Genomic DNA, 24,251 nt, shown 5'->3' on the forward strand with positions numbered 1-24,251 from the left:
GTGCAGTGGCTCGATCACAGCTCACTGTAGCTTTGATCTCCTGGGCTCAATCAATCCTCCCGAGTAGCTGGGTCTATAGGCACACGCCACTGCGCCCAGCATTTATTTATTTATTTATTTATTTATTTTATTTTATTTTATTTTATTTTATTTTCCAGAGACAGAGTCTCACTCTGTCACCCAGGCTGGATTGCAGTGGTGCAATCTTGGCTCACTGCAAGCTCCGCCTCCCGGGTTCATGCCATTCCCCTGCCTCAGCCTCCGGAGTAGCTGGGACTGCAGACACCGGCCACCACGCCTGGCTAATTTTTGTATTTTTAGTAGAGATGGCGGTTTCACCATGTTAGCCAGGATGGTCTCGAACTCCTGACCTCGTGATCTGCCCACCTCAGCCTCCCAAAGTGCTGGGATTACAGGCGTGAGCCACTGCGCCCGACTACGGCGGCCTCTTAACTAAGCTTTCTGATGTTGGTCTTTCTCCACTTTAGTTCATTCTCCACCTTTCTCTGAAATAATAATCATTTTAATAAAGTGATGACAACCGGCCAGGCCTGGTGGCTTACGCCTGCAATCCCAGCAGTTTGGGAGCCCAAGGTGGGCAGATTGCTTGACCCCAGGAATTCGAGACCAGCCTGGGCAACATAGTGAGACCCTGTCTTTACAAAAAATACAAAATTTAGCCTGGCATGTTGGTGTACACGTGTAGTCCCAGCTACCTGGGAGGCTGAGGTGGGAGGCTCTCCTGAGCCCAGGAGGTAGAGGTTGCAGAAAGCTGAGATCTCACCACTGTCGTTCAGCCTGGGCAACAGACTCAAAAAAAACAATGACAGGTTTCCACTCCTATACTCACCAACCTCCTCTTGTATGGATGCTGCTGACTCTGCTTTTTGGTAGTATCCCAACAGCCCTTTACTCCAGCCTTGCCCACCTTTCCAGGTTCCTGACCTACCCATCCTATCAGCCACCCCTACTTCAGGCATATTCACCTCTCAGCCATTCTCTAAACACAGCTTACCTTTTCAGGCCCAACTCCTTTGTGCCAGCCACTCCTGTCCACCTGCCTGACATGATCATCTCTCTGCCCATTGCTTCATGGTTTTGTACCCCCAGCAACTCAGTCCAGGCATCAGCTGGTAAAGCCTTCCCTCAATCTTCCAGCTCTAGGTGCCCAGAGCACTTAGACAGGCTTCTCATTTCTCTGACAAGTCCCGTACATGCTTATTTACTTCTCTGTCTCTTCTACTGAGTGGTAAGCTCCTTGGGAGCAACAGCTGAGTCACATCAGCTCTGGATCCTCAAAACCTGGCATGCAGTGCCTATGCAAATGTTCTTTAAAATGTTCCTGGAGGGGCCAGGCGCGGTGGCTCACGCCTGTAATCCCAGCACTTTGGGAGGCCAAGCTAGACAGATCACCTGAGGTCAGGAGTTAGAGACCAGCCTGGCCAACATGGTGAAATCCTGTTTTTACTAAGAATACAAAAATTAGCCGGGCGCGGTGGTGGGCGCCTGTAATCTCAGCTACTCTGGAGGCTGAGACAAGAGATTCACTTGAACCCGTGAGGCAGAGGTTGCAGTGAGCCGTGATCATGCCACTGCACTCCAGCCTGGGCAACAAGAACAAGCCTCTGTCTCAAAAAAAAAAAAAAAAAAAAAAAAAAGTTCTTGGAGGACTAGAGTTTTTTTTCAAGCTCAAAATGGAGCCTAGCATCACATTTAAAGATGGAGAAACAAAGATCAGGGTGCTAGGGAGGAAGCTGATTTGGCTGGAGAAGATACACTGGAGTGCACATTGGGGTGGAGAGAGCAGGTGTGGATATTCACCTTGTGAAATGCAGGGACTTGCCCAAGGCCATGTGGTGAGTAAGTGGCAAGGTTAAGATTCAAACCCAGTTTTCCTACCTCCCACCGTACAGTCTTCGAACTTTTTAAAGGTTAAGAACCAAATGAGGCCGGGCGCGGTGGCTCAAGCCTGTAATCCCAGCACTTTGGGAGGCCGAGACGGGCGGATCACGAGGTCAGGAGATCGAGACCATCCTGGCTAACACAATGAAACCCCGTCTCTACTAAAAATACAAAAAAATTAGCCGGGCGAGGTGGCGGGCGCCTGTAGTCCCAGCTACTCGGGAGGCTGAGGCAGGAGAATGGCGTAAACCCGGGAGGCGGAGCTTTCAGTGAGCCGAGATAGCGCCACTGCACTCCAGCCTGGGCGACAGAGCAAGACTCCGTCTCAAAAAAAAAAAAAAAAAAAAAAAAAAAAAAAAAAAGAACCAAATGAGAGGATGCACTTCTATAGTGCACACTATGTGCTGGGCACCATTGCAGTTTACAAATTTTAACTTATTTAATCCTTTTGATAATGCTATGTGGTAGGTACAACCTTTCACCCACATTTTATAGATGAGGAATCCAAAGTACAGAGATGTTGAGTAACTTGTCCAAGGTCACAGATAAGAAATAGCATCTGGGCACGGTGGCTCATGCCTGTAATCCCAGCATTTTGGGAGGCTGAGGTGGGAGGATCCATTGAGACTAGGAATTCAAGACAAGCCTGGGCTACATAGTGAGACTCTGTGTATAGGAAAAAAAAAAAAAAGGCCGGGCACAGTGGCTCAAGCCTGTAATCCCAGCACTTTGGGAGGCTGAGACGGGCAGATCACGAGGTCAGGAGATCGAGACCATCCTGGCTAACACGGTGAAACCCCGTCTCTACTAAAAAATACAAAAAACTAGCCGGGCGAGGTGGCAGGCTCCTGTAGTCCCAGCTACTTGGGAGGCTGAGGCAGGAGAATGGCGTAAACCTGGGAGGCGGAGCTTGCAGTGAGCTGAGATCCGGCCACTGCACTCCAGCCCTCGTGACAGAGCGAGACTCCGTCTCAAAAAAAAAAAAGGCCGGGCGTGGTGGCTCAAGCCTGTAATCCCAGCACTTTGGGAGGCCGAGACGGGTGGATCACGAGGTTAGGAGATCAAGACCATCCTGGCTAACACGGTGAAACCCCATCTCTACTAAAAAATACAAAAAACTAGCCGGGCGAGGTGGTGAGCGCCTGTAGTCCCAGCTACTCGGGAGACTGAGGCAGGAGAATGGCGTGAACCCGGGAGGCGGAGCTTGCAGTGAGCCGAGATCCGGCCACTGCACTCCAGCCTGGGCAACAGAGCAAGGCTCCGTCTCAAAAAAAAAAAAAAAAAAAAAAAATAGCCAGGTGTGGTAGCACACACTTGTAGTCCTAGCTGCTCAGGAGGCTGAGGTGGGAGGATTGCTAAAGTCCAGGAGATGGAGGCTGCAGTGAGCCAAGATCATGTCACTGAATTCCAATCTGGGCAACAGAGTAAGACCCTGTCTCAACAAAAAGATAAAGAGTCAGGATTTGAATCCAGGCTACTCTGGTTCCAGAGGTCCTGCTCATAAATGCAAGGCTATGGCTATGCAGGCTCTCCATGCAAATTATTTAATATCAGAATATGGTTATAATGTATCCTTTCTGCCTCCTTGTTAAATAAAATCATAACACGTTTCTAGGCGATGAGCATCTTTCCAACAAACTTATCATTCCTGCACTTGTCCTCCCCCAGACTCTTCCCACTGCTCTGCACACTTTTTGTGCTCCACCCTGCACCCTCTGACAGGATTCTCACCTGCCATTTCTTCCTCATAGAAGTGCATCAGCAGAGGGGAGCTCCAGGTGTCTCTGTCATATCAGCCTGTGGCACAGAGAATGACAGTGGTGGTCCTCAAAGCCAGACACTTGCCGAAGATGGATATCACCGGTCTCTCAGGTAGCAGCTATTTACTTCAACCTATTTCTTACTGTCTGAACCACCCCTGACTCCTTGCCCGTGGCCCAGATAGACCTCCACACTTCAAGATCCTTGCCTCTTTCAATTTAATCTACTCCTCTTTCTGTAGACATTCTCTTCCCAATGAGTGTCTACATCCAATAGATTTCCCTAGCTAGGAAGATTCTTCAGTTGAACAAATGGGGTCTTTACATTTGGCAAGGTATCCTAAATAATATGCATGACAGGTGCTAAGAGAGACTTATCAAAAAGGCTGCAGGCATTTGTCTCTGTGCCCTTTAAAATACTTATTGGTATCATTCTTCAGACCTTACTTGAGAAAGTTGTTCTGTTCTATTCCTGCTTGGTTTCCTTGGCCCGTTGTCCAGGCAGGCAGACTCACATATGGTCAATGTGTGTTTATTGTGCAATCACTAAAGAACACATGGGGTGGCCATCAAAGATATGAACAACAGAGCCCCCCGCCTTTCCCAACATGAAATTACCATTACATAGGAGAGGACTGTGTCATAGGCCTGTCTCCCTTTTTCTTATCTCTTTGGGGGCCCCAGATCCTTATGTCAAGGTGAACGTCTACTACGGCAGAAAGCGCATTGCCAAGAAGAAAACCCATGTGAAGAAGTGCACTTTGAACCCCATCTTCAACGAATCTTTCATCTACGACATCCCTGCTGACCTCCTGCCTGATATCAGCATCGAGTTCCTCGTTATCGACTTCGATCGCACCACCAAGAATGAGGTGGTGGGGAGGCTGATCCTGGGGGCACACAGTGTCACAGCCAGCGGTGCTGAACACTGGAGAGAGGTCTGCGAGAGCCCCCGCAAGCCTGTGGCCAAGTGGCACAGTCTGAGTGAATACTAATCCTGTTCTTCTCTCCTCTAACCCCTGGGGCCAGGCTGGGGAGGGATGTGGCAGGGAAAGAGATGACAGAGAAGTGGACTCAAAACCTCATTTTAGTTGTAGAAGAAAATGTCTTACAAAACAAACTCAACAAAGAACACCCTACGTGACCACAGCTGCAGATCAGTTCTTAGCAATGATGTTTGATGTTTTTTTCTCCTTTGCAAGGCACTAGAATCTTTTTTTTTTTTTTAGACGGAATTTCGCTCTTGTTGCCCAGGTTGGAGTGCAATGGTGAGATCCCGACTCACTGCAACCTCCGCTCTCCGGGTTCAAGCGATTCTCCTCCCTCAGCCTCCCAAGTAGCTGGGATTACTACAGGTGCCCACCACCATGCCTGGCTAATTTTTTATATTTTCAGTAGAGATGGGTTTCACCATGTTGGCCAAGCTGGTCTCGAATTCCAGACCTCAGGTGATCCACCCGCCTTGGTGATCCTCCCAAAGTGCTGGGATTACAGGTGTGAGCCACCATGCCCGGCCTCTGTTTTTTTTTTTTGTTTTTTGTTTTTTGTTTTTGTTTTTTGTTTCTTTAATGGGGGACAAAAGAGAGGGAAAGACCCCTACAAATCTATATATAACAATGTAACCATATACTTGCATGTCTAATACAAACTGAAGAAATTAGCCTAACTGCCAATATCAAGTTGCAGATTTTAATCCATGGAAATTGTGTTTTGTGCTGCATTGTATTTGCTGATTATCTGAAATTGGCTTCTTTTTATTGGGCTTTTCTGGAGAATTTCTCCCACTCCCCACCTCTGCAGAAGAAAATTTTGCTCTTATAAAACCTCATGTTTTCATCATTCCCATCTTTTCTTTTTATTGCCTCTTATATCTCTGCTCTTTGACCTCAAGGTCTAGAGGTCTGTAGTAAGCCAAGAAACAAAGGTGGGGTGAATGAGGCAAGGTTTGCAGGAGAAAGGAATTGAGAAATGGGGGTATTTTTGCTATCAGTCTTCTGCTATGAATTAGTAAAGGGTAGTCTATAATTAACTGACAGACCGAGCTGAAGCACAGAGAATACATCAAACTTATGCATCCAATACATCAGAACGTGGACTTTTATCAAACTTGATGACTTCTCTAAAAGGAGTTTGGAGACTTCAAATTCAGCTATAGGATAGTACCAATGAACACATCCAGCTGATCCCAAAAGCTGTTTTCAGGTATAAGGACAAGGAGAGAAGACAAGTGATGATGACAGCAATTCCCCTTTGCAGCTATCTACTGTAGGGACAGCCATTTCTTGGTTAATGGGTTGGAAGTTATCAGAGGTTTGAAGAATTACACTGGCCTTTGTTTTTCCAGAAATGCCGACCATGGAGATGCTTTAGAGTCTTCTTCTCAAATAGCTTAGATGTTGTAATTTTTGCTTCATAAAAAAAATGGGCCCTCAGAAGTTCTCCTTAAATTTTTCAATAAAAATGTAGCTCTTAAAAAAATAACAGGCCGGGCGCGGTGGCTCAAGCCTGTAATCCCAGCACTTTGGGAGGCCGAGACGGGCGGATCACGAGGTCAGGAGATCGAAACCATCCTGGTTAATACGGTGAAACCCCGTCTCTACTAAAAAGTACAAAAAACTAGCCGGGCGAGGTGGCAGGTGCCTGTAGTCCCAGCTACTTGGGAGGCTGAGGCAGGAGAATGGCGTGAACCCGGGAGGCGGAGCTTGCAGTGAGCTGAGATCTAGCCACTGCACTCCAGCCTGGGCAACAGAGCGAGACTCCATCTCAAAAACAAACAAACAAACAAACAAACAAAAAATAACAGTATGACTGAGTGAATGAAGATAAGTTGGATTCTTTCAGAGCATTCTTTTCCTCAAAACAAGCTGCATAGTTCTAGGAACTTATGTCTTACCACATGGTGAAGGGATGGGGGAACTACAGGATGCAATTCTTCTTCTACCACTGGGCAATAGAGGTTGAGAGAGATTCAGCATATTTCTGGGATTAGAATTCAAGTCTCTTTACTCCTACAGCAGCTATGTCTCCAATGTTGAGACTTCTCAGATGGCACAGACTCCATGGATAATAGGTAAACTTGAGGCCAGGCACAGTGGCTCACGCCTGTAATCCCAGTATTTTGGGAGGCCGAGGTGGAAGGATTGCTTGAGCCCAGGGGTTCAGGACCAGCCTGGGCTACATGACAAAACCCCATCTCTATCAAAAATACAAAAAAATTAGCTAGGTGTGGTGCTGCATGCCTGTGGTCCCAGCTACTCAGGAGGCTAAGGTGGGAGGATCATTTGAGCCCAGAGGTAGAGGCTGCAGTGAGCCGTGATCATACCACTGCACTCTGGCCTGGGTAACAGAGTGAGACCCTGTCTCAAAAATTAATTAATTAATTAAAATAAACGAGGTAAACTCAGTAGGCAGTAGATATTTTTGCCCACCCGAGGAGGAACTCAGTCAAGCTGCTGCTTAACCGCTTGATCCAGGGCATGAAAGATTAGTTGAGTCCACACAAGAACATCACTTTTAACCTTGCTTTGGTGAAGGGAGTCGGAAAGCTGAGTCTCCATGGAGAGGGGGTGATCTTGCTTTCAGTGTTCCCTTAGCTTTTGTGGATTTAAAATCACTCTGCTCCCCCTAAACCTTTTGTTTGATTTCAGCCCATGTTCTTGACAATGCAGAGCAATTCTGAGCAGTCACAAAGCCTACTCTCTGTTCTTGTCCCTGACAACCCCCAACCCCATAATCTGACTCACTATTTCACCATCAGTTGGGGTCACACCACTCCTCTCTGTCCTATACCCCATGAAATGTAAATACTGTATCATAAGTAGAAGAAAATAATTTTTGTTTTCTAAAAATGCATTTTGAGATAGTTTAATGTAAATCCGACAGGAGCATTCTGAAGCCCCATTAGGAAAAAATTTAAATGGTTCCTCTTCATCGCCTTAATGTCTAAAGATCAGAAATCGCTGAGCAAACCCGCTTTTGTTTCCTTCCCAGAAACAATGCAAAACAACAGGTGGAGATAGTCTGGTCTTTGCCCTGCTGTGTGTGCCTCTGTAGCTCCTCCTGACAAACGTCTGGGAAAACAGCCTCACCCCACTCTCCTCTCTCTTCCCCATTTCCTTGTAGCTTTATTCCTTGCATTCTTTGGGTCTACTGAGCAGTGGGTGCTGAGGTGACAGCGGAGGAACCAATTGTTCTGTAGCCTAGGAACTGCCTCAGTGTCTTTGCCAGAAAAAGGCAAAGAGGCGGACAGTACAGGGCTCCTTCCTCCTACCTCAGGCCTGATCCATCGTGCCCTTGACTTTGCTGTCCCAAAGTTTCTTAGCTGACTTTGGCTTTCACATTTGTTCTTTCCAGAGCTAACTGATAAGAGTGGAGGAGGAATGCCTCCTCCTAAGAGTCAGTTGAAAGAAAGACAAGAGAGTCACATCTTAGCTTTTGCACAAGGCATTCGTGGTCAGGAATAGGTTAGGGAATGGTCACTCCTGATTTTCCAACAGTCGCTCCTTCTCTGCAGATATCTTCCTTTGGGAAGACAAGAATTTTTCTTAATAACAAAGATCCCTTTACGAGTTATTCCTTCTTTCAGTTCATCTCACTGGAGCACAGCCAAGATGGACATGTTTATGGATAGTGCTCTAGATGTGAAAACAGATAGAACTGGTTTGTGGGACAGGGGCAGCTTGCTTAGGAGAGGGAATAACGCAGGTCCCTTTTCTTGGAAGGCTTGCACTATGGCCATGACAGTGACATTGCCCTTACCATGATCCGTCTCCGAAGTGGTTGTCTTTCTTTACCTTGTGTCTTCTCTTGTAAAAATGAAACTCAAAAATAAAATAAATGTGTCAAATTTTGAAAAAAAGAAAAACTGAAAAAGCTAACATGAATTGTGTGAAATTGCATAATGCTGTAATGCTAACCTACAATATGTAATGCTATCTTGTATGTTGAATTTGTTAATGCACCACACAAGTGCAAAATAAAGACTGATTCACATTAAATAGGCACAATGATGTCAGCCTGATTCTCTAGAAAGCGGGAGGCCTGGCCGGGCGCGGTGGCTCAAGCCTGTAATCCCAGCACTTTGGGAGGCCGAGACGGGCGAATCACGAGGTCAGGAGATCGAGACCATCCTGGTTAACACGGTGAAACCTCGTCTCTACTAAAAATACAAAAAAAAAAAAAAAAAAACTAGCCGGGCGAGGTGGCGGGCGCCTGTAGTCCCAGCTACTCGGGAGACTGAGGCAGGAGAATGGCGTAAACCTGGGAGGCGGAGCTTGCAGTGAGCTGAGATCCAGCCACTGTACTCCAACCTGGGCGGCAGAGCAAGACTGCGTCTCAAAAAAAAAAAAAAAAAAAAAAAGAAAGCGGGAGGCCTATCAGTGAGGTTAACACTCAGACTCCAAAAGGATGTTCTAGGGTATGTTTTCCAAACTGTGGTCCCCAGACCACTCGCTTCAGAATCATCTGAGGGCACTTGTTTAAAAATGCAGATTCCAGGCTCCCATCCTAGATACTCTCATTTGGCAAGTGAGTTGGTTTGCTGCTTGCTCTAGTCCTAGTTCTAGTCTTTCTGTTTTCCTCTCGAAATGTAATTTCTGAGACCATCACTACCAGAGGGAGAGATGATGGTTCTTAGTGCTGAGAATCAATCTGCCCCTTTAATTGGAAATACTTATCCCAAAAAGCAATCCTGAGACAGGCCAATTCTGTTCCCTCATTCATTCATTTACCCCTTTTTTTTTTTTTTTTTTTTAGACAGTCTTGCTCTGTTGCCCAGGATGGAGTGCAGTGGCTCAATCTCAGCTCACTGTAACCTCTGCCTCCTGGGTTCAAGTGATCCCAAGCAGCTGGGACTACAGGTGCGCACCACCAAGTGTGGCTAATTTTTGTATTTTTAGTAGAGATGGGGTCTCATCATATTGGCCAGGCCGGCCTCAAACTCCTGGCCTCAAGTTATTCTTCTGCCTTGGCCTACCAAAGTGCTGGGATTACAGGCGTAAGCCACTGCACCTGGCCTCATTTACTATTATTATTATTTACATTTTTTGTTTTTGAGACAGTCATGCTGTTTCCCAGGCTGGACTGCAGTGGCTCAATCTCGGCTCACCGTAACCTCCACCTCCTGGGTTCGGCCTCCCAAGTAGCTGGGACTACAGGTATGCGCCACCATGTCTAGTTAATTTTTGTACTTTTTTTTTTTTTTTTTTTTTTTTTTTGAGATGGAGTCTTGCTCTGTCACCCAGGCTAGAGTGCAGTGGCACGATCTCAGCTCACTGCAACCTCCACCTCCTGGGTTCAAGCGATTCTTCTGCCTCAGCCTCCAGAGTAGCTGGGATTACAGGCGGCTGCCACCGTGCCTGGCTAATTTTTGCACTTTTAGTAGAGACGGGGTTTCACCATCTTGGCTAGGCTGGTCTCAAACTCCTGACCTTGTGATCCAGCCGCCTCAGCCTCCCAAAGTGCTGGATTACAGGCTTGAGCCACCATGCCAAGCCTATTTTAATTTTAAACACCATTTTATTGGAGCATTTTGTACATATACAACTTGGTGAGTTTGGAGATAAGTACACCCATGGAACCAAAGTTTAATCTTGTTTATTTTTCAGAAATTCTATTTTTCCTCCTACAAACTGATAGACTTCTGAACCTGTCTATAAGATTAATTGTGCAGTAAACTGTGTGAATTGGGAGGTAACCTATGAAGACACGAAGTCATAAGAATGATACAATAGGCCAGGCGTGGTAATTGACGCCTATCATCCCAGCACTTTGGGAGACTGAGGCGGGCGGATTGCCTGAAGTCAAGTCTGGCCAACATAGTGAAACCCCGTCTCTACTAAAAATACAAAAAAATAAGCTGGGTGTGGTGGTGTGTGCCTGTAATCCCAGCTATTCAGGAGGCTGAGGCCGGGGAATTGCTTGAACCAGGGAGGTGGAGGTTGCAGTGAGCTGAGATCGCGCCACTGCACTCCAGCCTGGGCGACAGAGTGAGACTCCATCTCAAAAAAAAAAAAAAAAAAAAAAGAATGATACAATAGACTTTGGGGGACGCAGGGGAAAGGGTGGGAGAGGGGTGAGGGATAAAAGACTACACATTGGGTACAGAGTACACTGCTCGGGTGATGGGTGCATCAAAATCTCAGAAATCACCACTAAAGGCCAGGCGCGGTGGCTCACGCCTGTAATCCCAGCACTTTGGGAGGCCAAGGAGGGCAGATCACAAGGTCAGGAGATCAAGACCATCCTGGCTAACACGGTGAAACTTCATCTCTACTAAAAATACAAAAAATTAGCTGGGCGTGGTGGCGGGTGCCTGTAGTCCCAGCTACTCGGGACGCTGAGGCAGGAGAATGGCGTGAACCCGGGAGGAAGAGTTTGCAGTGAGCTGAGATCGCGCCACTGCACTCCAGCCTGGGTGACAGAGCGAGACTCCGTCTCAAAAATAAATAAATAAATAAATAAATAAGAAATCACCACTAAAGAACTTATTCATGTAACCAAATACCACCTATTCCCCAAAAACCAATTTTTTAAAAACAGAGAATAGTGCTTTTTTACAAAACAAAACAAAAAAAAAGAATTAAATTGTGTGAATTAATTGCTTACATAGTCAAAAGGTCAGTAGAAAACGGGTGATGCTTTTGTTTTGTTTTTTTGAGACGCAGTTTTTGCTCTTATTGCCCAGGCTGGAGTGCAATGGCGTGATCTTGACTCACTGCAACCTCCACCTCCCAGGTTCAAGCCATTCTCCTGCCTCAGCCTCCCGAGTAGCTGGGATTACAGGCATGTGCCACCATGCCCAGCTAATTTTGTATTTTTAGTAGCAATGGGGTTTCACCACGTTGGCCAAGCTGGTCTTGAACTACTGACCTCAGGCAATCCACCTGCCTCGGCCTCCCAAAGTGCTGGGATTACAGGCATGAGTCACCACACCCGGCCTCAAAGCCTTTCAAGAGTCATGAAGTATCTCCCTAGACCTCAACATGGGAGGATGTGGGGCTGAGGCTCCTGTAGTCACTGTGCCTCAGAGCGGAGAGAGCCTGAGAATGGAGTCTGCACAGAAGTGCAGCTAAAACGGGGAAAGAGAAATCAGACTCCATGACATCATTTGACCTCAGATGAAGCCATGTCTTCAGACAGATCTGAGCCTTCTCAGTTCCAAGGTTTAATAAATTATCTTTTTATTTTTTCTTTCTTTCTTTTTTTTTTTTTGAATCGGAGTCTCACTCTGTCGCCCAGGCTGGAGTGCAGTGGCACCATCTCGGCTCACTGCAAGCTCTGCCTCTCTGGTTCATGCCATTCTCCTGCCTCAGCCTCCCGAGTAGCTGGGACTACAGGCTCCTGCTACCACGCCCAGATAATTTTTTTTATTTTTAGTAGACATGGGGTTTCACCGTGTTAGCCAGGATGATCTCGATCTCCTGACCTCGTGATCCGCCTGCCTCGGCCTCCCAAAGTGCTGGGATTACAGGCGTGAGCCACCGCACCTGGTCAAATTATCTTTTTCTTTATGCAGCTTGCACTGGGTTATGAAAGTTTAATTTCTGAGTGAAACATTAAATGGCAAACGTTAATGTTTGATGTTTGGCTTGAGTAATTTTTTTTCTTTTTTCTTTTTTCTTTTTTTTTTTTTTTTTTTTGAGACAGAGTCTTGCTCTGTTATCCAGGCTGGACTGCAGAGGCGCGATCTCAGCTCACCGCAACCTCCACTTTCCAGGTTCAAGCGATTCTCCTGCCTCAGCCTCCTGAGTAGAGTAGCTGGAGGGAGCCACCGCGCCTGGCTAATTTTTGTATTTTTAGTAGAGACGGGGTTTCAACATGTTGACCAGGCTGGTCTCAAACTGCTGACTTCATGATCCGCCCACCTCAGCCTCCCAAAGTGCTGGGATTACAGGCGTGAGCCACTGCACCCGGCCATAATTTTTTTTCAGCTTTCATTTTAGATTCAGGGGGGACACATGTGCAGGTTTTTGTTACCTGGCTCTATTGACTGATGCCAGGATTTGGGATAGGAATAATCCTGTCACCTAGATACTTAGCATAGTATCCAGTTGTTCGTTTGTTTTGAGACAGTCTCACTCTATTGCCCAGGCTGGAATAGAGTGGCACAATCATGGCTCACTACAGCCTCGACCTCCTGAGTTAAATTGATCCTCCTACCTCAGCCTCCCACATAACTGAGACTATGGTGCACATCACCATATCTGGCTAATTTTTTTTTTTTTTCCTGAGACAGAGTCTCACCCTGTCACCCAGGCTGGAGTGCAGTGGCATGATCTCGGCTCACTGCAAACTCCACCTCCCAGGTTCAACCAATTCTTGTGCCTCAACCTCCCGAGTAGCTGGGATTACAGGAACACACCACCTTGCCTGGCTAATTTTTGTATTTTTAGTAGAGATGAGGGTCTCACTATGTTGGCCAGGCTGGTCTCGAACTCCTGACCTCAGGTGACATGCCTTCCTCGGCCTCCCAGCTGTGATTACAGGCCAGGCGCGGTGGCTCATACCTGTAATCCCAGCACTTTGGGGGCCAAGGTGGATCACGAGGTCAGGAGTTCGAGACCAGCCTGGCTTACACAGTGAAACCCTGTCTCTACTAAAAATGCAAAAAATTAGCCGGGTGTGGTGGTGGGCTCCTGTAGTCCCAGCTACACGGGAGGCTGAGGCAGGAGAATGGTGTGAACCTGGGAGGCGGAGCTTTCAGTGAGCTGAGATCACGCCACTGCACTCCAGCCTGGGAGACAGAGCGAGACTCTGCCTCAAAATAAATAAATAAATAAAAAACAGGCCGGGCGCGGTGGCTCAAGCCTGTAATCCCAGCACTTTGGGAGGCCGAGACGGGCGGATCACGAGGTCAGGAGATCAAGACCATCCTGGCTAACCCGGTGAAACCCCATCTCTACTAAAAAATACAAAAAAACTAGCCGGGCGAGGTGGCGGGTGCCTGTAGTCCCAGCTACTCGGGAGGCTGAGGCAGGAGAATGGCATAAATCCCGGACGTGGAGCTTGCAGTGAGCCGAGATCCCACCACTGTACTCCAGCCTGGGCGACAGAGCGAGACTCCGTCTCAAAATAAAAATAAAAATAAAAATAAAAATAAAAAATAAAAAATAAAAAACAAAGTGCTGGGATTACAGGTGTGAGCCACTGTGCCTGGCCACCTGGCTAATTTTTAAATTTTATTTTGTAGAGACGTGGGTCTCACTATCTTGGGAAGGCTGTTTTTTTTTTTTTTTGGAGACAGAGTCTTGCTCTGTTGCCCAGGCTGGAGTGCAGTGGCATGATTTTGGCTCACAGCAACCTCTGCCTCCTGGATTCAAGTGATTCTTGTACCTCAGCCTCCTGAGTATCTGGGATTATAGGCGTGCACCACTACATCCCGCTAATTTTTATTTTTATTTTGTGAGACGGAGTTTCACTCTTGTTGCCCAGGCTGGAGTGCAATGGTGCAATCTCAGCTCACCACAACCTCCACCTCCAGGTTCAAGTGATTCTCCCTGCCTCAGCCTCCCAAGTAGCTGGGATTACAGGCACGCACCACCACGCCCAGCTAATTTTTGCATTTTTAATAGAGACGGGGTTTCTCCATTGTGGTCAGGCTGGTCTTGGACTTCTGACCTCAGGTGATCCACCCGCCTTGGTCTCCCAAATGTAGGCCGATCGTTTTTAAACCCTCCCGCTTCTGGTAGTCCCCAGTTTCTATTGCCGTTTCCACGTCCATAAGTACTCAATGTTTAGCTCCCACTTACTGGTAAGAACATGTGGTGTTTCATTTTCTGTTTCTGTGCTTAGGATAATGGCCTTCATTCATTTATTAGTCAACAAATATTTATTTATTGAGTGTCTACTATGTGCCAGGCACTACAGATACAATACATTGATGAACAAGAGTGCTGTTCTTATAGAGTGTAGCAGAGGACAATATTAATCAAGTAATTACACTAATCCATGTATGATTACAAATTAGGAAATGCTCTAAAAGAAAAGAAACACAGGCCCAGCACGGTGGCTCATTCCTGTAATCCCAGGAATTTGGGAGTCCGAGGCGGGCAGATCACCTGAGGTTGGGAGTTCGAGACCAGCCTGACCAACATGGAGAAACCCTGTCTCTACTAAAAATACAAAATTAGCTGGGCGTGGTGACACATGCCTGTAATCCCAGCTACTTGGGAGGCTGAGGCAGAAGAATCACTTGAACCCAGGAGGCAAAGGTTGCGGTGAGCCAAGATTGCCCCATTGCACTCTAGGCAACAAGATCGAAACTCCGTCTCAAAAAAAAAAAGAAAGAAAGAAAGAAAAGAAACACAGGTAAATGCAACACTCTAGGGTAATATACTGGGGTAATATGACCCTTGCAACTGCTCTTTGTGGATTTCTCTACATGCCTTAAAGTCTGGAGTGATTCACTTTTCATATTTTCTGTTCTGTATAATTTATCCTCCCCGTGACAGGAAGAGAGAATGGAAGGAGAATCAATTCCTGCTCTTTTAAAATTTCAGTGAAGGAACTACAAAATATTTTCAAATTATAAACTAACATAAGCACGTTATAAGAAAACTGGAGCAGGGCGTGGTGGCTCACGCCTGTAATCCCAGCACTTTGGGAGGCCGAGGCAGGTGGATCACAAGGTCAGGAAATCGAGACTAACATGGTGAAACACCATGTCTACTAAAAATACAAAAAATTAGCCAGGCATCGTGGCACACACCTGTGGTTCCAGCTACTTGGGAGGCTGAGGCAGGAGAATCACTTGAACCTGGGAGACGGAGGTTGCAGCGAGCTGAGATTGTGCCACTGCACTCCAGCCTGGGCGACAGAGCAAGACTCCATTTAAGAAAAAAAAAAAAAAGAAAACTGGAACCAGATGCAGTAGCTCACCTTGGGAGGCTGGGACAGGAGGATTGCTTGAGCGCAGGAGTTCAAAACCAGCCTGGGCAACAGGAAGACCTTGTCTCTACAAAAAGTCAAAAACTTAGCTAGGCATGGTGGTGTGTACCTGAAGTCCTGGCTACTTGGGAGGCTGAGGTGGGACATCCCTTGAGCCCAGGAGTTCAAGGCTTCTGTAAGCCATCATAGTGCCACCGCACTCCAGCCTGGGTGACAGAGTAAGACCTTGTCTCAAGAAAAAAGAAAAAGAAAATTGGAAAATAGAGAAAAGGAAAAAAAAGTCAAGATTCCAAAATCTTAATAATTACTTTGTCTTCTCTTTATTTTTTATATTTATTTACTTATTTTTATAAATAGAGACAGGGTCTTGCTCTATTGACCATCGTCTCGAACTCCTGGCCTCAAGCTATCCTCCTGCCTCAGCCTCCCAAAATGCTGGGATTACAGGCATGAGCCACCATGCCTGGGCCCATTTTGTCTTCTGAATTTATTTCCTGTGCATATTTTTCTTGATACATCACTCGGGATCAATGTAGAAAATATGTAAAATAAAGTACAAGTCATAGAAATAGTGGGAAATCCACTTAGAGGCAAGCATTGCTAATTTTGGCACGTCTTCCAATTTGTTTTAACTATCTTACGATTGCAATCATGGTATGTATATAATTTTGTATATTACTTTTTTCTAGATGACAGTCTTAAAAATAACAACATCATCATATCACAAGATGGTAAGATTATCTTGGCACTCAGCATACTTTTGGCTACAATTAACAGGAAACCCAATTCAAGTTGGCTTAAACATTAAGAAAATGCATTAGCTCACCTAACTGGAAGTCCAAAGGTGGGGCAGCCTTCCGAGTTGACTTCTGCAAAAGGTCACTAATACTGTCAAGGACTCAGATTCTTTCCGTGGGTGCCCCCGACATTCAATGTCAGCTTCATCCTGTGGCTTTCATCTGATGAACCACTCCCAAACCAGTTTCTTGCTTCCTCATTCACCTCCAGGTGGAAAGAGGAGATGGCTCAGGACCTCTCCCAGAAAAATAAGAGAGCCTTATTCCCAGAATAAATTCCGAAAAGTCTCTAGCAATCCTCTCATCTGTTTTTGCTGATCCAAAATGTAACATGGTCATTTCTGAAGCAAACATTGACAAGGAGGATGGAATTTTCTTTAGATTACTTAGGACTGTCCTAGAGCTGGGTGTGGGAAAAGGTGAATTCTTGAATAAAATGTCGGTTTTTCTGGAAGGAGGAATAGATGCTGGGCAGGCAGCCAACCAAGAGCACTGCAGTAGTCCACCCTATCCTAATCCTGGGTTTTGCTTTCCGCAGTTTCACTTACCCACAGTACAACACAATAAAATACCCTATTTTGAGAGAAACCACAGTCTTATAACTTTTATTACAGTGTATTGTTATAATTGTTCTATTTTATTAGATTGTTGATAATCTCTTACTGAATCTAATTTATAAATTTAACTTTGTTATAGATACATGTGTATAGGAAAAAGTATATATAGGGTTCGATACTATCCATGATTTCAGGCATCCTCTGGGGGTCTATGAATGTATCCCTTGTGGATAACTGGGAGCTACTGTACCTCGTCTTTTTTTTTTTTTTTTTTTTTTTTTTTTGAGATGGAGTTTTGCTCTTGCTGCCCAGGCAGGAGTGCAATGGCGTGATCTCAGCTCACTCCCAGGTTTAAGCAATTCTCCTGCCTCAGCCTCCCAAGTAGCTAGGATTACAGGCATGCATCACCACACCCGGCAAATTTTGTATTTTTGGTAGAGACGAGGTTTCACCATGTTGGTCAGGCTGGTCTCGAACTCCTGATTTCATGATCCACCCACCTCAGCCTCCCAAAGTGCTGGGATTACAGGAGTGAGCCACTGCGCCCAGCCACTGTACTTTGTTTTCTATAGACCTCTCACTCCAAGGTGCTTTTTCATGTGATCTCCTTACAACAAACTCCCAAAAATGAGTTGCCCACCATCAGCTGGGCGCGGTGGCTCACACCTGTAATCCCAGCACTTTGGAAGGCCGAGGCGAGTGAATCACAAGGTCAAGAGTTCGAGACCAGCCTGACCAACATGGTGAAATCCTCTCTCTACTAACAATACAAAAATTAGCCGGGCGTGGTGGCACATCCCTGTAATCCCAGCTACTTGGGAGACTGAGGCAGGAGAATCGCTTGAACCCGGGAGGCAGAGGTTGCAGTGAGCTGAGATCACACCATTGCACTCCAGCCTGGGCGACAGAGCAAGACTCTGTTTCACACAAAAAAAGAGTTGCCCACCAAGTAAGGGCCTTCAGTACTGTTTTCATCCATCCCCCATACCTTGTGGTCTGAAAAGGCAAACAGCCTAGTGCTTGGGGTTTTCTTTGAATACTTCAAGAGCAATGTTAAGTTTAGACATAGGGCATCATTTTTCAGAAAACTAGAAAATATCGATTCTTAACTAGTATAACTTTTACGAGATGGTAAACTGGTGAACATCCCAATTGCCTAACACTGTCTATACTAGGGTCAATACCACCTTCTGGACACCTCTAAGAAATGCTCAAAACTCTGCTTGGCCTTTAGGAAACAAAGTCCTAGAGAAAGTCCTAAGGCTCAACGGGCCCAGGATTAGATGCCCTAACAGAAAATTTTGAATAAAAGTATGGGAATCCATGAGCAAGTCTTGTGTCTAAGCCTGGTGAGCTGGTAATTCACCTCAAATAGTACTTTTCTTTTTGAGACAGAGTGCTGCTCTGTCACCCAGGCCGAATTGCAATGACCTGATCTTGGCTCACTGCAACCTCCACCTCCCAGGTTCAAGCAATTTTCCTGTCTCAGGAGTAACTGGGATTACAGGCACACGCCACCACACCCTGCTAATTTTTGTATTTTTAGTACAGGTGGGGTTTCATCATGTTGGCCAGGCTAGTCTCAAACTCCTAACCTTAGGTGATCCGCCCACCTCGGCCTCCCAAAGTGTTGGGATTACAGGCATGAGCCACCATGCCCAGACAGTACATTAAATCTCAATCTAATTGAAAAGCTCTGACAGGGCCATAAGGAGAAAAACTCATTTTCTTTTTCTTTTTTTTTTTTTTTTTTTTTTTTTGAGACGGAGTCTCACGCTGTTGCCCAGGCTGGAGTGCAGTGGCGCTATCTCGGCTCACTGCAAGCTCCGCCTCCTGGGTTCACGCCATTCTCCTGCCTCAGCCTCCTGAGTAGCTAGGACTACAGGCGCCCGCCACCACGCCCGGCTAATTTTTTGTATTTTTAGTAGAGACGGGGTTTCACTGTGGTCTCGATCTCCTGGCCTTGTGATCCGCCCGCCTCGGCCTCCCAAAGTGCTGGGATTACAGGCTTGAGCCACCGCGCCCGGCCTCTTTCTTCTTATTTACTTGTTGAGACAGTGTCTTGCTCTGTTGCCCAGTCCAGAGTGCAGTGACATGGCTCACTACAGCCTTAGCCTCCTGGGTTCAGTTAATCCTCACACCTCAGCCTCCCAAGTAGCTGAGTAGCTGGCACCACAGGCATGCACCACCACGACAGGCACGTGCTACCATACCTGGCTAACTTAAACAATTTTTCTGTGGAGACAGGCTTGTTGGGACTCCTGTGCTCACGCAATCCTCTTGCCTCGGCCTCCCAAAGTGCTGGGATTACAGGCGTGAGCCACTGCACCCAGCCTATCTATCTGTCTGTCAATCAATCAATCAATCATCTATCTATTGAGACAGTGTCTCACACTGTCACCCAGGCAGGAGTGCAGCGGCACAATCATAGGTCACTGCAGCATCAACCTTCTGGGCTCAAGCAATCCTTCCACCTCAGTCTCTCAAGTAGCTGGGACTATAGGCACACTCCAGCACACCCAGCTAGTTTTTAAATTTTTGTAGAGATGGGGTCTTGCTATGTTGCCCATGCTAGTCTTGAACTTCTGGCTTCAAGTGACCTTCCCACCTCAGCGTTCCAAAGTGCTGAGTTTACAGGCATGAGCCACCACACCCAGATGAAACTGGACATTTTCATGATTTACATTAACTCACATCAAATCAGCTGCTTCTTTCTCAGGCTTTTTTCCAAGTTAACATTTAATTATTGTTTACCAAGCAGTTGAAATTGCTATGGGTCCCTTATTCCTTCTCATTCTCCCACCATTCAATCCAAATTTCTGTCAGATTATGAATGTTAGAATTAGAGGTGCCCACTGAAAATAACTGAGACTCTAAGAACTGTGAGCTTTTCCTTATTCACTGTTGAATTCCCAATGCCAACACACTGCTTGGCGTGCAGCAGGTACCCAATACAGGCAAGCAGGCAGGGAACAAAATATTGCCTGGGAAGCAGACTTCAAGCAAACATGAAAAGGCTGTCTCTTCTTCCTACTTATTCTGAGTTGGAGTTTCAAAACAAGTTTGGTATAATGATTGGTTTTGGTTCTGTCTTTTTTGGTGATGGTGGTAGGTGTGTGTTAGTTGCAACTACACCCATGTATTTCTCTTCAGGAGTCTAAGGACATGAAAGTAAGAGTGCCCAGAATGTTTTGGGTGGGACTGCACAAGTTAGTTCTCTGGCTGACTACATTGATGTGCATGCCTTCCTGGGCAGCAGAGATTTTATGTTGGATTGCAGTGTATTGAGCACTTGGACTCACCCTCATAAAAGCCAGACATTTCTCTGCCTCTGCCCCCTCACCTGTACACTCCTCTGCCAGGAAACTAGGGAAAGCATTTTGTGGGAAATGTTTTGGAGCTAAAGTTTTTCTTCTGGCTCAGAGCAAACTGCAATAAACTCTGGCAATAACCAGCTCCAGGAAGGGCAGGAAATGACACATGTCCCCACTGCAGCAGCTTTTGTTCAAAAACTGAGTGACTTCATGATATGATCACGTGTGCTGTGGAATGTATGCACTGAACCAAAAGCTGCTCATCATGAGTTTTTTTTAAGCAAAGATTATTAAAGCTAAAACATTTCAGTAATTTTGTCTCAAGGCCATGGCTTTTTGTTTTTGGTTGTTTTTTTTTTTTTTTTGAGACAGAGTCTTGCTCTTGTCGTCCAAGCTGGAGTGCAGTGGCATGATCTTGGCTCACTGCAACCTCCACTTCCCATGTTCAAGCGATTCTCCTGCCTCAGCCTCCCGAGTAGCTGGGATTACAGGCGCCCACCACAAAGCCTGGCTAGTTGTTTTTGTATTTTTAGTAGAGATGGGGTTTCACCATGTTAGTCAGGCTGGTCTTGAACTCCTGACCTTGTGATCTGCCTGCCTCAGCCTCCCAAAGTGCTGGGATTACAGGTGTGAGCCACTGTGTCCTGCCTATGTTTAAAAGTTGATTGGACAGCTTTGCACAGTGACAGGATCATAGCCAATGAGGCACACTTAGTGCTAACTGAAAACTTTTCCTAATACCCTGGCATTGGCAATTTTTGATAGTCTCTGTGGAGACTGAACTTAAAAAACAAAAGTTGATTGGAAACTTTTTTTTTTTTTTTTTTTGAGATGGAGTCTTGCTGTTGCCCAGGCTGGAGTGCAGTGGCACAATCTTGGCTCACTGCAACCTCCTCTTCCTGGGTTCAAGCGATTCTCCTGCCTCAACCTCCTGAGTAGCTGTGATTACAGGCGCATGCCACCACACCCGGCTAATTTTGTATTTTTAGTAGACAGGGTTTCGCCATGTTGACCAGGCTGGTCTTGAACTCCTGACCTTAAGTGATCCATCTGCCTCAGCCTCCCAAGTGATGGGATCACAAGGCATGAGCCACCACGCCTGGCAATATTTCAAATTTCTATAAGAATTTGGAAAAGGCGTAACATTATCAATGACTTATTAGGAGTCTACTAAATTTACTAATTCCTTCCTTTCCGAATTCCTATAACATTTCCAGTTTGAAGCATATGACTTACTACTTTAAGACTGATCTCTAGTTGTTTTATACATACAAATTTTATCTAAGCTCCAGAGTAGGGATAATATATATATATATTTGTGTATATATGTAATATACATGTAATAATATATATTGTGTGTATACATATACATTTTTTTTTTTAATAGAGTCTCACCATTGCCCAGGCTGGAGTGCAGTGACACAATCCTGGTTCACTGTAACATCCACCTCCTGGGTTCAAGTGATTCTTGTGCCTCAGCCTCCCGAGTAGCTGGGATTACAGGTGTGGGCCACCATGCACAGCTAATTTTTTTTGTTTTGTTTTGTATTTCAGTAGAGACGGGGTTTCACCATGTTTCTCAGCCTGGTCTCGAACTCCTGAGCTCAGGCAATCTGCCCGCCTCCACCTCCCAAAGTGCTAGGATTATAGGCCTGAGCCACCATGCCAGCCCATATTCTATATTCCACTGAATCCCTCATAGCTCTTTAAAACAGTGCTTAATGCATGAAAGAGGCTAATAAATACTTCATCTGAAATTCCATTACCTATTCGAACAGAGGTTACATTAGAAAATGGAATGCCATTAAGTATGAGTAATTTAATCAAAGGGAACGATTTTTCTTTTTCTTCGAGATGGATTCTTGCTCTGTCTCCCAGGCTGGAGTGCAATGGCACAATCTCAGCTCACCGCAACCTCTGCCTCCCGGGTTCAAGCGATTCCAATTCTCTGCCTCAGCCTCCTGAGTAGCTGGGATTACGGGCACCCACCACCACACCCAGCTAATTTTTGTATTTTTAGTAGAGAAGGGGTTTCACCATCTTGGCCAGGCTGGTCTTGAACTCCTGACCTCGTGATCCACCTGCCTTGGCTTCCCAAAGTGCTAGGATTACAGGTGGGAGCCACCACACCCAGCCAGGGGAACGATTTTTTAAATTAAGTAAAAAAAAAAAAAGAGAGAGAGAAGGAAAAATGGAATGCCATTCCTCCAGTGCCTGTTTCTAGTGGACACTGACAGTTACTGACCATTCAAAAATGTTAAATAGGCAGGGTGCAGTGGCTCGCACCTGCAATCCCAGCACTTTGGGAGGCCGAGGAAGGCGGATCACTTGAGGCCAGGAGTTTGATACCAGCCCGGCCAACATGGTGTAACCCTGTCTGTACTAAATATACAAAAAACTAGCCAGGCGTGGTGGTGCATGCCTGTAATCCCAGCTACTTGGGAGGCTGAGGCACAAGGATCACTTGAACCCAGGAGGCGGAGGCTGCACTGAGCTAAGATGGTATCCCTGCACTCCAGCCTGTGACAGTGAGACTCTGTTTCAAAAAAAAAAAAAAACACTTAAATAATAAGGAAGACATAAAAATCCACTCCTGGGCCAGGTGAGGTGGCTCAAGCCTGTAATCCCAGCACTTCGGAAGGCTGAGGCAGGAGGATCGCTTGAGGCCAGTTCGAGATCCGCCTCTACAAAATATGTAAAAATTTGGCATGGCATGGTGGCATGTGCCGTAGTCCCAGCTACTGAAGAGGCTTAGGCAGGAGGATCACCTTAAACCCAGGCGTTCAAGGTTACAGTGAGCCATGATCACACCACTGCACTGTAGCCTAGCAGACAGAGGGACACTGTCTTTTTTTTTTTTTTTTTTTTTGAGACGGAGTCTTGCTCTGCCGCCCAGGCTGGGGTGCAGTGGCCGGATCTCAGCTCACTGCAAGCTCCGCCTCCCGGGTTTACGCCATTCTCCTGCCTCAGCCTCCCAAGTAGCTGGGACTACAGGCGCCCGCCACCTCACCCAGCTACTTTTTTGTATTTTTTAGTAGAGACGGGGTTTCACCGTGTTAGCCAGGATGGTCTCGATCTCCTGACCTCGTGATCCGCCCGTCTCGGCCTCCCAAAGTGCTGGGATTACAGGCTTGAGCCACCGCGCCCGGCCGACACTGTCTTTTTTAAACCAAAGACGGGTCAGGTGCAGTGACTCATACCTATAATCCCAGCACTTTGGGATGCCAAGGTGGGTGGATCACTTGAGGTTAGGAGTTCGAGAGGTCAGGAGTTCGAGAGGTCAGGAGTTCGAGACCAGCCTGGCCAACATGGCGAAACCGTCTCTAATACAAAAATTACCTGGTCGTGGTAGTGTGCACCTGTAATCCCAGCTACTCAGGAAGCTGAGGTGGGAGAATAACTTGAACCCAGGGGGCAGGGGCTGCAGTGAGCCCAGATCACACCACTGCACTCCAGCCTGGGCGACAGAGTAAGACTGTCTCAAAACAAAAAAATCCATTTGTTTAACGTCCAAACTAGGCCCTCTCCACTAGTGGCCATTTACAGTAATGGAGATTAAATGACCTTCATGTAAAAAATTATCATTCTTTCACTTCTTATTTAGTGTATTTACTTATAACAACTTTAAGTAATCCCTGATCAGGTAGCAAATGTGCTGTCATTATCCATATGTGTTTTTCCTGTCCCCTCCCAAGAGGTAATCTCTTCAAATGAAGGGGGATTCCATGGCATGCTCCCTAGCACTTGACATGGGTGTTTTGTTCATGGTGGGCACTCAAATTTTTTGAATTCATATTTTCCAGAATATCACATCTCATAGTTATGTTTTTCTTAAAACAACTCTTTTGCAATGATTCCAAAAATTCTACCCACTGATAGGTAAGCAAAGGAAAGCCCAAGTTGTTTAAAAGTTTTGTATTATGTCATACAAACTGTCTTCACATACAAGTGCATTAAAAATAATTTCCCCCTCCTCCTCCCCAAACATCACAGTAGACCAATTCTTGCTAATATATGATGAAGTCAAAACATATG

The 24,251-nt window shown here is 46.1% G+C and overlaps 2 protein-coding genes across 3 annotated transcripts in view; both read left to right on the forward strand.

Annotated features, from left to right (window-relative positions):
• The window catches only part of SYT11 (synaptotagmin 11), a 29,316-nt gene extending 20,651 nt beyond the window's left edge, over positions 1-8,665 (forward strand). Inside the window, exons 3-4 of one of the 2 annotated variants that reach the window (XM_050754598.1) lie at positions 3,654-3,777; positions 4,347-8,665. In XM_050754598.1, coding sequence (XP_050610555.1) covers positions 3,654-3,777; positions 4,347-4,657 — 435 coding nt within the window. In that variant the 3' untranslated portion in view covers positions 4,658-8,665. The remainder of the gene's footprint in view (positions 1-3,653; positions 3,778-4,346) is intronic. The other variant, XM_050754603.1, reaches the window with a different exon arrangement.
• LAMTOR2 (late endosomal/lysosomal adaptor, MAPK and MTOR activator 2) overlaps positions 1-24,251 on the forward strand; it is a 334,290-nt gene that overhangs the window by 126,327 nt on the left and 183,712 nt on the right. The gene's annotated exons all lie outside the window — the stretch shown is intronic.

The sequence above is a fragment of the Macaca thibetana genome, chromosome 1, assembly GCF_024542745.1.
Source record: "Macaca thibetana thibetana isolate TM-01 chromosome 1, ASM2454274v1, whole genome shotgun sequence".
Classification (NCBI taxonomy): domain Eukaryota; kingdom Metazoa; phylum Chordata; class Mammalia; order Primates; family Cercopithecidae; genus Macaca; species Macaca thibetana.